The following is a 14,738-nucleotide window of genomic DNA, read 5'->3' on the forward strand; positions in this document are numbered from 1 at the left end:
CTTCAAGATTTTAAAATTCATTTCATCACTACATGTTATTTAGACGCTTATTTTTAATTTAAGGTTAAGACTATGGCTGATGATGCCTTCAGAGAAGGCGAAACATGTCCCACTATTAGCTAACAAATTTATGTAAATCATCCAAGACGATTTTGTATTGATTAGGTGGTCTAATAAATAACTTAATGTTATTATTTCAAAACACTGGGCAACGTCGCTGACAAATGTGTCGTCCTCTGGTTCAGCGTTTCGGCTAAATGACTGCAGCTCTGATACTTTACATGTAGCTATGATACTTTACATGTAGTATTAATCATCTATTGTGAAAGTGTTACATGAATAGAACAGTCACTTGCCATTTAACGAGATACTTGAGCCTGGATATTATTCGGAATCTCAATGCCCACGGAGAAGTCACTTGTAAATGATGATGATAATGTTATTTGATTTATGTCCCTCGAACTACTTTTACGGTTTTCGGAGACGCCGAGGTGCTGGAATTTAGTCCCGCGGGAGTTCTTTTACGTGGCAGTAAATCTACAAACACGAGGCTGACGTATCGGAGCACCTTCAAATACCACCGGACTGAGCCAGGATCGAACCTGCCAAGTTGGGGTCAGAAAGCCAACACCTCAAACGTCTGAGCCACTCAGCCTGGCGAAGTCACTTGTAGCTATCTGCAAACAATCGTCCAAATGAGATTCACTTACCATGCTTTGTTCTCGATAAATGTCGTCAATGAAATCTCATTCTCATACATGTACATACCCGCCAACTTTCCTGATTAGGCGGGAGACTCCCGATTTTCGACAGTTTTTCCCGCCTCCCGATTATTCTATTATTTCTCCCGATTTTAGCTTATTTTTTGGTGAACTTCAAACATTTGTTTTCAAATCCCACCATTTCAGCTTTTTTACGCCAGTCGCTAGAAGTCCTTCGCTCATTGGCCGCTTTCAAACGAAATATCGGCGTTTATTAATGCGAGAAATATGCGCGAATGTGCGAGGTTTATTGAAACCTGTATATCGCAATGCGTACAGCGATTGTCATTCTCTCGTTCTCGCGTGCTATGCTCGTGTCGTATGAAATAATCGATAGAATGAAAAACAGCACATATTCCCACTTTTAAAGAATACTTTTAATCATGACATTCGTACTGACATTGTCATAATGATCTATGTGGACTTCAGATGGAAAACTATATGGACAGTCTTTCTGAGAATTCCGTAGCAAAGCACGGGTAAAACAGCTAGTTATTTGATACAAATAGCATTGCGCTTCGCATAATCGCGCAGGTGCTTGATGCATTTGATGCTATTTTCGGAAGGCTTATCAGAGACCGATCATCTCTCTCACATACTTCCTGTGAGGTAATAGAGATGTGTAATTTTTAGCCTTTTAGCCTCGTATAGCAACAGTTGGGCTTTGAGACAATAAGTGTTATACATATATCATAGTACTGTATTGCACAAGACATGTAGAATAAGCAGTTTTGACCAATTGTACCTCCTGATTTCTCCTGATTTTTCCTGGTTTTAATATCAAAATCCCCTGATTTTTGTTTTTGTAAAGTTGGCAGGTATGCATGTATGTCGCTCTGAACATAGCAAGACATTTAAGCAGAATGCTCTGCAAAACTGGAAATTGGATTGCGTCACTTGTTCCCCAAAATAATGTGAACTTTTCACTTTCAAACAGTACTTCTAAAGCTAGCAACAACTGTAGATCTATCAGTACCATCTTGACATGAGCTAAGCTACACTGTTGTAATAATTGAGTGTTTCTGAGTGAGTCTACGGGGAATAGAAGTGGATTTAATACAGCGCTGAATAACTGCTCGCTTGCTTCCAAAATACAAAAACTTGCATTGAAATCTTCTAGTAGTTCCTGCGAAGTCAGAACAACAATTTTTGTACACTCATTTTGGGGATGGTCGAGACCAAGTAGCGTCTGAGCAAGTTCTGGAAAATGAAACAAATCATCCTAATGCAACTCGGGAAACATTTAGGATATGATTGTTAGAAGCAATAAATGATTTTATTTCTTCAAAGAGTTTGCAGACTATTGCTTGCCCGCGGACTAACCATCGAACATGTGCATGAATGATTAGTTCTTAATGAGGCATTGATAAGTCATTCAAGAATATATCTAGTAGGTATTTATTCTGGGGCTTAGAAACAAGAAAGTTTATCAATTTAACAATCACATTGAACTGCTCTAAATTTTCAAGAGTGGAGTTAAAACGACAAGCGAGGTTTTCAATATGGGGAAAACATGCATCATCCTTTGTTTTTGCCCACAATCGAAGGTGTACCATCAATAACGACACAGGCGATTTTGATACGTCAGTGTTATTAGATGTTATATTAAGAAATTTGTGCCAGAGCAGTAGATGTGTTTTCCTGTAGTTGTGCATGACATACAGTAGGTAGCACTGTCAAATATAAATGTGATACTGTTCCTTGATCATCTGTGAATGCACATAATACATAGACTGTGCTACAGAAGAAATATCAGTTGATTCATCAACTGTGAGAGTGAAATAACTATACTTGGACAATTTTTGGAGGGTTTTATGTTTTATTTGAGCTGTGATGAGGTCCAACCATATCGTAGCTTAAGGGCACTTGTTTTGCTGCATTTATTAAAACAGTTTGGTATTTTTCAGGTATGCACTCAATGAGAGTCTTCATAGCTAAAACGATATGCACTTTTATCACTTTACCAGTTGTAAATGATAACCCATGTTGGACAAGTCTGTAAGACACATCTATATACATTTCATTTGAAAGTTTGTTTTTGTTGTTGTGGGGTGAAAAATATTTCTTTTTTCCCTTTACCTGTAAATCAGTTCACGCATCTGTTGTGCCCTCGCTTCTGTCCCTATTAGATATTCATCGGCGAAGGTTTTGTGATGAGTAACGTAGTACCTTTCACATTTTGCTTTCCTAAAACCTGGTATGAACACATGACACAAAATACAAGTTACTCCTGTATTATCACAGTTTTTCACAACTAGAAATTTGTCTTCCCACTCACTTTGGAAAGAGTGTATTTTCCTTCTTTTGAGTTTGCAGCTTTTACTGGAACCTTCCAATAATGGAGAAAGTAACGACCTTTTTACACTACGTTTCTGTATCATAAATTTATCCATTTACTGTTTAAACACTCTAACTCTTCCTAATCAAAGTTGGTATTGACTGGGAGTAAATCCTTTTCTAACAGCTAGTGACCTGCTACTAACAGGAAATTACCCCACCCTTCCTTTATTTACCTGTACTTTTTGGAAGGCAGCAACTGGATCCAGTGGTGTGCCATTTGTCTGCTGACTCTATCTTTCCATTTCCATGTGCCTATTTTGCTCTCTCCATCTGAGACTGCTGTTAATTGATGGTCTGAAGCTAAATTTGTGCCATTATTTCAGGAAGGTAATACCATAAACTAGCATCCCACCTCACTGGAATACTTCATTAAGATCTGCAGGTTGAGAATGCCTGTTGTAAAGAGAAATGCACTCTTGACATCCCTCCTGCTAGATTGTCTCAAGGCTATGACCAGCTGTTGAATTGAAAATTAGGAGCAGCTTTAATGCAGTATATATAGTCCAGTACTTCTGTTTCTTAAAAAAAAAAAAAAATTATTTTTAAATCTGGAACTAAATGGGGCCACAGAGCTAGTTACAAATAGAGGATTGTGGAGGTGCTTAGTAAAGTCACAGAGGTTTGCAGACTGAATGCTGAAAGGCATAACAGTCTATAATGAAGATGGATGGATGTATGTATCTATGTATGTACGACATTGAAACCCAAGAGTTTTTACGTAAGTCATCAACCATAGATATCTCCTCGGTGGTCATCACACAGTTTTTATTCATTTGTTTACAGTAAAAGACCCTTAAAGCACACTTCAAGCGATTGCATGCTAAGGGTGGTGTGCACCATCTTGGAGTAAATTACTACGGAAGTAGCGTTTACTAAAGAAGTCCATACTGCAGAAGTAAATTACTACGGGAGTTATTTACTCCGGAAGTAACGTCGGAGAGTTGAAGTACAATTTACTCTTTTAGTTACTACTATAGAAGTAGCGCTCGTTACTCGCGGAGTAGTGTTGTGTTCGTGTGTCTTCTTTAAAGAAATCTAAATGGATAAGTTTATGTGCGATAGGAAATGGGGGGGGGGGGGGAAGTAAGCGAAAAAGATAAATGCTTGTTAATAGAGATAATGACAATCTATGCAAAGGATATAGGGTGTAAGAAACACAACATAAAGATGCTGGATAAGAAAAGAAATTCATGTAAAGCCGTGACAGAAGAATTCAATGCTTCGAGTGATGGAAAAGAGCAAGTTAGGATTCTGTGGAAGGACTTAAAGCGAAGGCAGAAGTAAAGCAGAAAGTCATGGACATGCGGGGAAAAATTAAAACTGATGGTGGTTTCTTCGTACAGATCGCCTACATCCACAGCGAAATTTTCCCATTTTCACAACAGCAAATGCTGGGTCTGTACCTTAAGGCCACGGCCGCTTCCCAATCCCTAGGCCTTTCCTACCTTATCGTAGCCATAAGACCTATCTATGCCGGTGTGACGTTAAGCCAAAAAAAAAAAAAAAAAAACTCTCCCGATTTCTGAAAAGTTCACCGTTGTCACCGAGAGGGCAAAAAATGGGAATATGCGTGCAGTCACAGTCAATTGCACCCACAATGTGTGGACACCTGCCAACGTGAAGAATGTCCTTTTATTTTCCGAACAATCATCATCATTTGCAGGCGAACCTCCCTCTTAGCCTTAACCAGTGCTTTAACCACGCGATGAAAGATACGGCCAGCAGTTGTGCGGTAAACGTTAATTAGATCACCGGCAACTGTACTGAAATGTTCCGGTACGAAACACTCGTAGGGCACACAGCAACTGTAATTTGAGAGATACAACAAAATTAAGACAGGAATTCAGCTGTAAGTGATCTCCAAGTAGATTTAGAAGGAAAGTAAAGGATTCCTTCCTAAGACCAAAAGCGTTCCTGAAACTCTCCGTGTGCACATTATACGGCTCTCGCCTTTCACGCACTGTACGCACTACTACATTTCCCATCGTTTTCTGTGTCGAGATCGTCAATATAATCTAAGTAATTCATTAACACATTTGAAACGTCTTTCCTCTCATATACGGCACGATACTATCATTAGTCAACAAGTCTAAACTTAGCTTAACTCCATGCACAGCATGAGAGTAAATTCTAACCTATATTCGCGCGTTACTTACTTCTTTAGTAACATACTACAAGATGGTGCACTTCAACATTTTACTCTTGTAGTAATTTAGTCCAGGAGTATCTGAAAGGACTAAAATACTTCGGAAGTAATTTACTCTCGTATGGAAGTCGCCGAATGCTGACTTCGAGTACTTTACTACGGAAGTAGAACTTGCTCTTGGTTGGTGCACGCCACGCTAACTGTGTATTAAGCAGAAGCCAACCAACTGTATGTACAGTAGAGGATAACAGATATATAAATTATTGTTTAGTTCTGGGACTGATGAAACCATTCAACTAATCTTCTCCAAAACCTAGTGTTTCCCATTTTCAACTTTCTCCTCCCAGTGATGCAGTTGTAGTGATTGAATCTTAATTTTTATTATTGTCCTTAACATTGTTGATAGGATGCTTAATGAATCAATGAGTTGTTTCTGGTTAAGAACAGGTTTTCATCATGCTTCGTTTATTAAGATTTCTGATTTATCCGACGAAGAAAGTACTTTTGTTTAACACTCATTTTAATCGCACACACTTCAATACACCAAGGACAACATGAAATTGACAAGTAAAATGTTCTAGAACTGATGAATGTAAGTGTGAAAGAGAAGGGGATAATAAAATAGTGGTCACAGAATATTCTGTTCAAGGGTGGCTTCGAAAGCGCAGGTAATGGGGCTAACACTTTGCAAAACCAACAAGTGAAAGGTGGAATACTTTGCAGATTCTTGACTTTAGCAGAACAAGTAACAAAAAAAATTTAATTTTTTCTTCCAAGCATTGCTGAAAATGCATTGAAAAAAAAAATCTATAAATGAAGTTTGATGGTATGGATTTGAGTGCAGTATACAGGGTCCATTTCAAGGCCATCATATATGAGATGTATGGGGCCTGAGAAGAAGGAAAAAATCACTTTATATATAGTATTATACATTAGGTGGGAGCATATTTTCAGGGTTTCACTATACTGTATTTGATTGTTTGTTTATGTATTTAATTAGTTAATTCATAAAATATGATACTTAGAGGAAGAATTTTATTTTCACTGAGGTGGTGGCAATCTCCCAGGTTCATACGACACACCAGACTCTCGCAATTTAGTGTTTGTTACAGAAATATATATGTAAAGATGTCTCTGTTCTAAGACAATATATGACAGAATATAATTTCTTTGACATCACATATGAATAACAGTATTACTCATGCAAGAATTTGATTATTTGTTTCAGAAATAACACTTCTGCATTCAATCACATTTTATAGAATTTTTTTTTTAAAGTTCTGTTAAAATTTATTTAGGACGGTTTAGGTTTTTATTTTATCTTTTACTGAATGCAAGTATCCTGACACCCTGTGTAATAAAACCAACTCAGTACTAACCGTTACAGAAATTTTTAATGTGATGGAGATATGCCATTTCTGAAACAAACAGAAATAATTAGATAAACAAGAAATAGAAACAAAATGTAATAATTTTAAGTTAATACAGGAATCTTAAAGTTTCCAACTCATTAATATAGGGTCTGTAAAAACATACATTGCCTACTAAACAAATGTTTGCACAAAACATGTTGCATGCAAACAAAACTGAATTTGACTGAGTTTCTGTTACATCCTTTAGTTCCACAAATGTCAGTAATATACAGGATGAACAAAAAAATGCCACACTTGGTGCTCGGCATGCGATTCCGCATCCCATTGCAACACAAAAGTTTCTATAGCCAAATCGGATCTGGTGCTGTTGGAAATACATGAAGCTGGCAACACTGTCACATCCTACAACGCATCGGATTGTGATAGAGAAACGTGCATTATCCTGCTCTACCGTACCCACCGTTGCAGCTCACTGAATAGACTGCTGGGTTATCAAATCCACATGCACCATGGAGCTACGGCTCGAATCTATGTCAGTTTCTTTTTTCTTTTATGTTTGTGACATCAGGTCCCTAATTCCCGTCATGTAACTGCGTTTGTAAGCATGACATCCTGTTGTCACATGACAGTGTGATCCATTCAACTGAATGCATGAGTCGACTAACCACGCAGTGCATAACGATAACTGGTCCTGTCAAGTGCATGTAGGACTCCTGATGGAGTACACAAATGGTGAATACATCGATATGCTTTTAGTGTTGGGTGCATCCGATAACCAAGCTTCTGCTGCTGCTCGTGAGTATGCAGCACGCTACCCTCAAAGGCGCCATACCGATGAATGTTTTTCGTCGCCTTGAGCAACACTTGCGGGAAACCGGGAATCTTCGTCCACAAGTAGTGGACAGAGGTCGTCCAAGGACTAGACGTACTCCACAAACATAGGACACATTCTTGAAGCCATTCACCAATCACCTTGGCAAAGTACCCATGTTATTGCAAGGCAGTTCCAGGTATCTCAAACATTGGTGGTTGACGTGTTGCACGACGAAAAACTGCATCCACATCATTACACGTTAACTCAACACCAGCGGCAAGAAGACCACATTCAATGAGTACAGTGCCGTGAATGGCTTTTGCAACAAGTTGAAGATAACGAACATTTTACAAAGAATGTGATATGGAGTGACCAATGTAGCTTCACTCGGGAAGGTATTTTCAACCATCACAACAGCCATTATTGGTCTGACCACAACCCATAGGTCATCTGAACGTGGCTTTCAGGGATACTTTGCAATAAACCTGTGGGCTGGAATCATGGGAGGAGTGCTTTTAGGCCTTTACCTATTGCCGAACAAGTTGAATGCGCCCCGCTATCTTACGTTTCTGGTCAATACTTTGCCTGACACTTTAGAAAACTTTCCACTTGGTGTTCGGCGACAACTATGGTTTCAGCATGGTGGTGCACTGCCACGTTTTGGAGGTCCAATGTTCTGGCCTCCACATTCCCCGGACCTTAATCCACTAGATTTTTATTTGTGGGGATACTTAAAGGAACATGTTTATAGTACTCCACCCATGGATGTACAAGACAGCTTGCGTGCATGCTGCATCGGCAATGGTGGATGCAGGTGTGTTGTGTATGGTCCGGCAAAGCGAGTGGCGAAGTGTTTGCAAATGCAAGGTGGTCGCTTTGAACATCTGCTGTGAAGTAAATGTTGCTCGTAAGTGTACGTAGCGGCTCTGTGAAGATAAGACTGAACGTCACACGTACACTATGGAATTATTGTGCGAAGCATAATGGGCAATCCAGTGTAGCCTACCTACTGTACTGTATTGTGTTTCCTTGTACCGCATTGGATAGAGACGATGTTACTGTATCCTCTATTATGTTCTATGTATTGGCCTTATTTGTGCCCTGGACGAAACAAAGTGGTCGTTTACGTCTGTAAGAGGTTCATGTTACGTTTGAATGTTTAAATAAAAGTAACTAAAACGGTAAGACAGAACATAGTGTATTGCATAGTGAAGGTGTACATTGGATACAATTTGATACATTGACTGAAAAAAAATTAACGCAAACGCGACTCGAACATCGGCGCGTCTGCACAACCTGCATTTATGGCATTACCTAGTCTCACTGAGCTAATGAGACAGCTCGCACGCTGTTACAGCGTTGCCAGAGTCTCGTTTCTTAACTCGCATTTCTTTTCTTTTTTTTCTTTTTGCTATTTGCTCTACGTCGCACTGACACAGATAGGTCTTTTGGCAACGATGGGATAGGAAGTGGAAGGAAGTGGCCGTGGCCTTAATTAAGGTACAACCCCGGCATTTGTCTGGTGTGAAAATGGGAAACCACGGAAAACCATCTTCAGGGCAGCCAACAGTGGGGCTCGAACCCATTATTTCCCAATTACTGGATACTGGCCGCACTTAAGTGACTGCAGCTATCGATCTCGGTTCGCATTTCTATTAAGCCTGTTGGTGGGACTAGGTTTTGCAAGATAAACTTTTGTCATGAATTTCGACAAGGAACCGCATGCCGACGTCCACGTGCGGCATTTTTTGTTCACCCTGTATTGATACGAATAAAACTTGATCTGTTTCATTACTCTAATTTATTTCAGGATGACCTAATAAATGCACTCATACATATTCAAACACAAACAATTCTAACCAGTTATTATTGGCCACACTTACTAATTACCCGTCTATTTACAAATGTCTCTACTTTATGGCGCAGCAAGGGTCCAGCCCATTCCTTAACCTGGGATATGAATCCTTACTTTCACTTTCCCCGAAGTCCAGTCACCACCTACGACCACTGTGCGTAGACAGCTGGATTTGAACATAGTGCCCCCGGCTATACAAATCACGACAACTGTTCGTCGGTTCAACTCCAATGATAGTCCAGTACTTCGCACTTGAAGAGCTCAAGAGTATTCAACAGCAGGACAATACTCACAACAGCGAACGTTAACATAGGTCCACATATCCTTGCACTCATGATAGCGGGTTTCCTTGCTGGCTCGCAGCATTCCTCAGTCCACAGAATGACACAGTACAGTCTTTTGTTCTGTCGCCTCCAGTTACATATTCACTGGTCTCTCCGACACCACAACAACAACAACTCCTGGTTCAAACCTCTGTGGGGCACTAGCGACAACCAACACCTCTGTCGCCCTCAGCCCAGCCACCGAATCCCAACTCACTGAGTGGCACACTGGCTCCACCTCAGAACCCAACTGTCATTCACTCAAACACCGACTCCCACACGGAGTCCAACTCTGACTGGCTGTCCACGGCTTGCCTTCCTTTCTTATAGCTTGCGTGATTTGCTCCAGAAGTTTCACTATGTCACGACAGGCAGAACATTCCCGTTGATTCTCAAAGAAACTCACAGGTAAGCCGGCCGCCGAGAACAATACACAGAACGGCAGGCCCCACCCCACAGGCCGGCTGGGAGATTCCAGGTCGTCTTGAGTCACCAGCCCCTTCCTGGAAGTACGGAAAGGAGCTACCCCGCAGCTGGCATGTAACATTGCCCCCCTTCGAGAGCTGATCATCCCGATCTGTAACCTTCTCGTCTGTTCTTCGGTATGGCACCCGTCGGTCTGGATGTACCACCTTCATCTTGTACCTTGGCCTCCGTCGTACTCGGTAGCTGACATTGTTTATTCCTCTCAGAACATGGCAAGGGCGTTTCCATATCTTCTGGAACTTGAAAAACAAGCATTTCTTCTTTATGGAATTAAATAGCCATCCTAGGTCGCCCTTGTGATTTCCCAAGGTGTCCACTCGTTGGTTGTACCACACCTTCACCCGATCACTCTCTGTGCTTGAACTGTTCTTGATAGTGGTGCTCACGTCCTCCGGTCTGGTTGACAGGTCCAGATAGTACCTATCCGTCGGGGTACGATGGTCCTCAGGCTGGCCGAACCTGAAATCCACCGGAAGTCGCAGTTCTCTTTCAGGCGGCGTCCTCGCTGGAGAAGATCCCGTGGCCTTGTGCACTACGGGCTGGTAAGCCAGGGAGACCAGGGGAAGGTGATGATCCCCCTCCCTCTGCATTTCTATCCAGACGTCATGGCTCCAGTTTCCTTCAAACCCCACGGTGAGCACTTGGCGGGAAATTTCGTGCTCGGCCTCCCTCCTGGAATAGAACTTGCAGTCTTCTGGACAAGGTCTTCTGTCCTTTTCTGGTCATCTTCCATCTTCTGGCCATCCTCCTCCTTAGTCTGGTTGTCTTCAGTCTTCTTTCGGCCATCTGCTAGCACCTTAGGGCCGATGACCTTCGATGTTAGGCCCCTTAAAACAACAAGCATCATCATCAAGCTAGCACCTTATGGCAGTCTTCCTTCTTTTTCTGGTCGTTCTCCATCTTTTATGGCCGTCTTTCATCTCCTTTATCCACCTCTCCTGGCTTTCTACTATCTTTTTCTGGCTTTCTTCCATCTCCCTATAGCCTACATCTAACTTCTCCAACGTCATTTTCTGATTTTCTTCCATCTTCTTTTGATTTTCTGCATCATATCAAAGAGCGCATTTAACTGGGCCTCCATTTTTCGTGTGGCCTCTGGTCTCAACTGGCATGCAGTAATTAACAGAAGATGATAAAATTTATATGAGTGTGCATTCACTATACACCAACGTTCTCGAATGTTCCTGATGGTGGTCAAAACCTGCAGTACCTGGTCCACTGATTCACGCTGATTACAGTGATGTATCACATGACATGTGACAGTATGGAAGCTGCTGGGGTATGGGAGGTGCTGAGTAATGACATTTGGAGCACAACTAGTGTCTGAGTGTTATGGCAGGTGTTGCTCATAGGAGCAGTCATGCTGCAGTAGCACTTTCTGGTCCAGTGAGGAAGGCAATGGCAAACTACCTCACTCCTCACCTAGCCTAGTACGCCTCATTTGGGCTCTGCCATTGGTTTTGCAGTTTCCCTATAACTGCATAGCCTTTGGTGCTATTTGAGGATCCAACCAGCCTCTGGGCTGAAGACCTAACAGACATCACATATGGGGTCTATTCTAACTTCTAACACCATTTGTTACGAATAAAACTCCATCTGCTTCATTACTATAATTTATTTCAGGATGATCTAATAAATGCACGCACACATATTCAAACACAAACAATTCTAACCACTTATTAATGGCCACACTTACTAATTACCAGTCTATTTACAAATCTTTTTACCTTATGGCGCAGCAAGGGTCCGGCCCGCTCCTTTACCTGGGACACTAATCCTTACTTTCACTTTCCCCCCAAGCCCAGTCACCTCCTACAGCCACTGTGCGTAGACAGCTGGATTTGAACACAGTGCCCCTGGCTATATGACACACGACTGTTTGTCGGTTTGACTCCAATGATAATCCAGTACTTCGCACAGTCCCACGCAGTAAACAATTGAACATCTCAACAGTATTCAACAGCAGGACGACACGACAGCGAACATTAACACAGGTCCACTTATCATCGCACTCACGATAGAGTGTTTCCTCGCTGGCTCACGGCGATCCTCAGTCCACAGAATCACACAGTACAGTCTTTTGTTCTGTCACCTCCAGTTACACATTCACTGGTCTCTCCGATGCCACAACAACAACTCCTGGTTCAAACCTCTGTGGGGCACTAGCGACAGCCGACACCTCTGTCGCTCTCAGCCCAACCACCGAACCCCTACTCACTGAGTGTCACACTGGCTCCGCCTCAGAACGCAACTGTCGCTCACTCTGACACTGACTTCCACACGGAGTCCAACTCTGACTGACTGTCTGCGGCATACCTCCTTTTTTTATAGCTTGCGTAATTTGATCCAGAAATTTCACTATGTCACTACAGGCAGAACATTCCCGTTGAATCTCAAAGAAACTCACAGGTAAGCCGGCCGCCGAGAACAATACACGGAAAGGCCGGCCCCATCCCACAGGCCGGCTGGGAGATTCCAGGTCGTATGAGTCACCAGCCCCTTCCAGGAAGTACGGAAAGGAGCTACTATGGGAATGGCATGTAACAGTATTAGAGAGACAGAGCATAAAATAATATACCCTTATTTCTCTGTATGAATCTTTCTTGCATCATCATGATGATTCCTCAGCTGATTTGTGATATTTGAAGCCATTTATTTTCATTTACAACTCAGTTCATTTTAACTTAATTTCTTCAGTCTGTTAAAACTCATCATCATCATTTCCCAATATCCAGCTGTAGCCGGGTTCTTCTCCACTTTGGGTCTTTCCACCACTCCTCCTCCAACACTGTGTCCCATTCCTGGTTTCTTTCTCTAATACTGCATTGCATTGTGTCCTTCCTTCTCAGTTGTGGTCGTCCACAGCCTCTCCTTCCTTGCATTTGCATTTCCATCACCTTTTATTTTTCATTCTTTCATCACTCATTCGCTTTATGTGCCCGAACCATCTTAATCGGCTCTTCTATATTCTGTTATTCATTTTTTTCCACTCCAATTTCTTTGGAGATTTTCTCATTCCTTATTTTGTCTCTTCTACTCTTCTGTATCATACTCCTCAAGAACTTAATTTTGGCTGCCTGTATTCGACTCTCATCCTTCTTTGTCATTGTCCAAGTTTCTGCTCCATAAGTTGTTATGGGTATGTAATACATCTTGTACATAGTTTCCTTTGCTTCCATTGGCACATCTTTGTCCCATAACATGTTTCTTACACTATGATAGAAACAGCTTCCAGCTTGAATCCTCATACAAATTTCAGCATCGAGTCTAGCATTCTCCATTAATTCACTCCCCAGGTATTTGAACGTCTCCACTACTTCCAAGGGCTTGTTGCAAGTCTAATCTGACCTTTCCCTTCTTTCTCCCCTCTAGTCATAACAAGAGTTTTAAAACTAATGTATGAATAAACAAGTTTATAAACTACATGAGAAGGAAAATATATTTTAACAGAAATTTATGCTATTTCTTTTCAAGTATAATTCTGTTATCATATGTTTTCCTTTTCAGGTAGTTTATCAATTTGTTATTCATAAATTAGTTTTAACAGACTGAGGAACCTAACAGTTATATAAAAAAATCCTCAGCTGAAGTCATTGGCCAAGCTAATGGCATGGATGGTTCCAGTTTATTTATGTCAACTAACTTTTTATCCAATGCCACATAATCCTGTAGATAAGCAGGATATTCTTTCCATATGGAGCAGAAACAGCACCTCTCCAGGAGAAGTGAAATATCGAATTGGGTCTACGAACCAGATACAAGTGGCAGAAGTGTTCTTTCATGTACAAAAATATAGCCCTTGCATCTGTAATCGTGAAAATATTAGTAACTTGTATACCATTAAAAATTCAAGAAATGATTCAATTACAGTGGAGTTGTGATGTAAATCAAGGATAGGAAGTTAGGAAAGATGCTTGACATGTACAGTATCAGGCTAATATAGCAGAGGGAGTGTCAGAAATGAGGGAACATGGACATACAAATTCCACATTTTCAGACACAACCATCTTCATAGGTGGACTCTCTGCTTATTGCAAGGCATTCTTGAGAGTTCTTCTTTCTTCATCTGGGAAGTACAGAATAAGAAAAGAGCATTCTTGTCCTTCTTTCCCCTTTTTGTTGCTCACTCTGCCTACACCAGTATGTCGTAGTTACCTTTGTACGATCCCTTCGTCTTTCTACATTAGTTCACTTGTACCTTTCACTATCTATTCATTGGAGTCTTAGGGTATCATATCTGTTCATTGTTTTGGGCACTAGTGAGCTTGAAGTTAGGCCTCTTAAAATAATTCATCTTCATGATTTTTAGTAATTTACTTTTTTCAGGGTGATGTTGTAGTGCAATGGGAAACTCCTGATGGTGAGATGGTAGCTTATCGATCATTCCATCCATTTTTTCCTCTTCTGACATGCCGAGAAGCATATCAGGTGCAGCTTTGGGCAGTTTGGGCAATCCAACATGTCTGTACAAAAAATGGTGAGTTCTGGCATGTTTTTTTGAATGTAAAACTGAAGAAATATTATTGGATTTGAATTCTAAAAGACTCCAGCAAACTCAAGATAGTGCTGAGTGTTATGTGCAGAATTGCAAGTTTTACAGTAATACTATGTCTGTTTTTACTTTATATATTTTTTGGGTT

The 14,738-nt window shown here is 41.1% G+C and overlaps 1 protein-coding gene across 5 annotated transcripts in view; it reads left to right on the forward strand.

The window, feature by feature from the left end:
- Positions 1-14,738, forward strand: part of LOC136864086 (protein zyg-11 homolog B) — a 417,362-nt gene that overhangs the window by 362,421 nt on the left and 40,203 nt on the right. For 4 of the 5 annotated variants that reach the window (XM_067140642.2, XM_067140640.2, XM_067140639.2 and 1 more), the window contains one exon: positions 14,425-14,575. The exons of the other annotated variant lie outside the window; for it this stretch is intronic. In XM_067140642.2, coding sequence (XP_066996743.2) covers positions 14,425-14,575 — 151 coding nt within the window. The remainder of the gene's footprint in view (positions 1-14,424; positions 14,576-14,738) is intronic. 5 annotated transcript variants of the gene reach the window in all.

The sequence above is a fragment of the Anabrus simplex genome, chromosome 2 (genome assembly GCF_040414725.1).
Source record: "Anabrus simplex isolate iqAnaSimp1 chromosome 2, ASM4041472v1, whole genome shotgun sequence".
NCBI classification, from domain to species: Eukaryota; Metazoa; Arthropoda; class Insecta; order Orthoptera; family Tettigoniidae; genus Anabrus; species Anabrus simplex.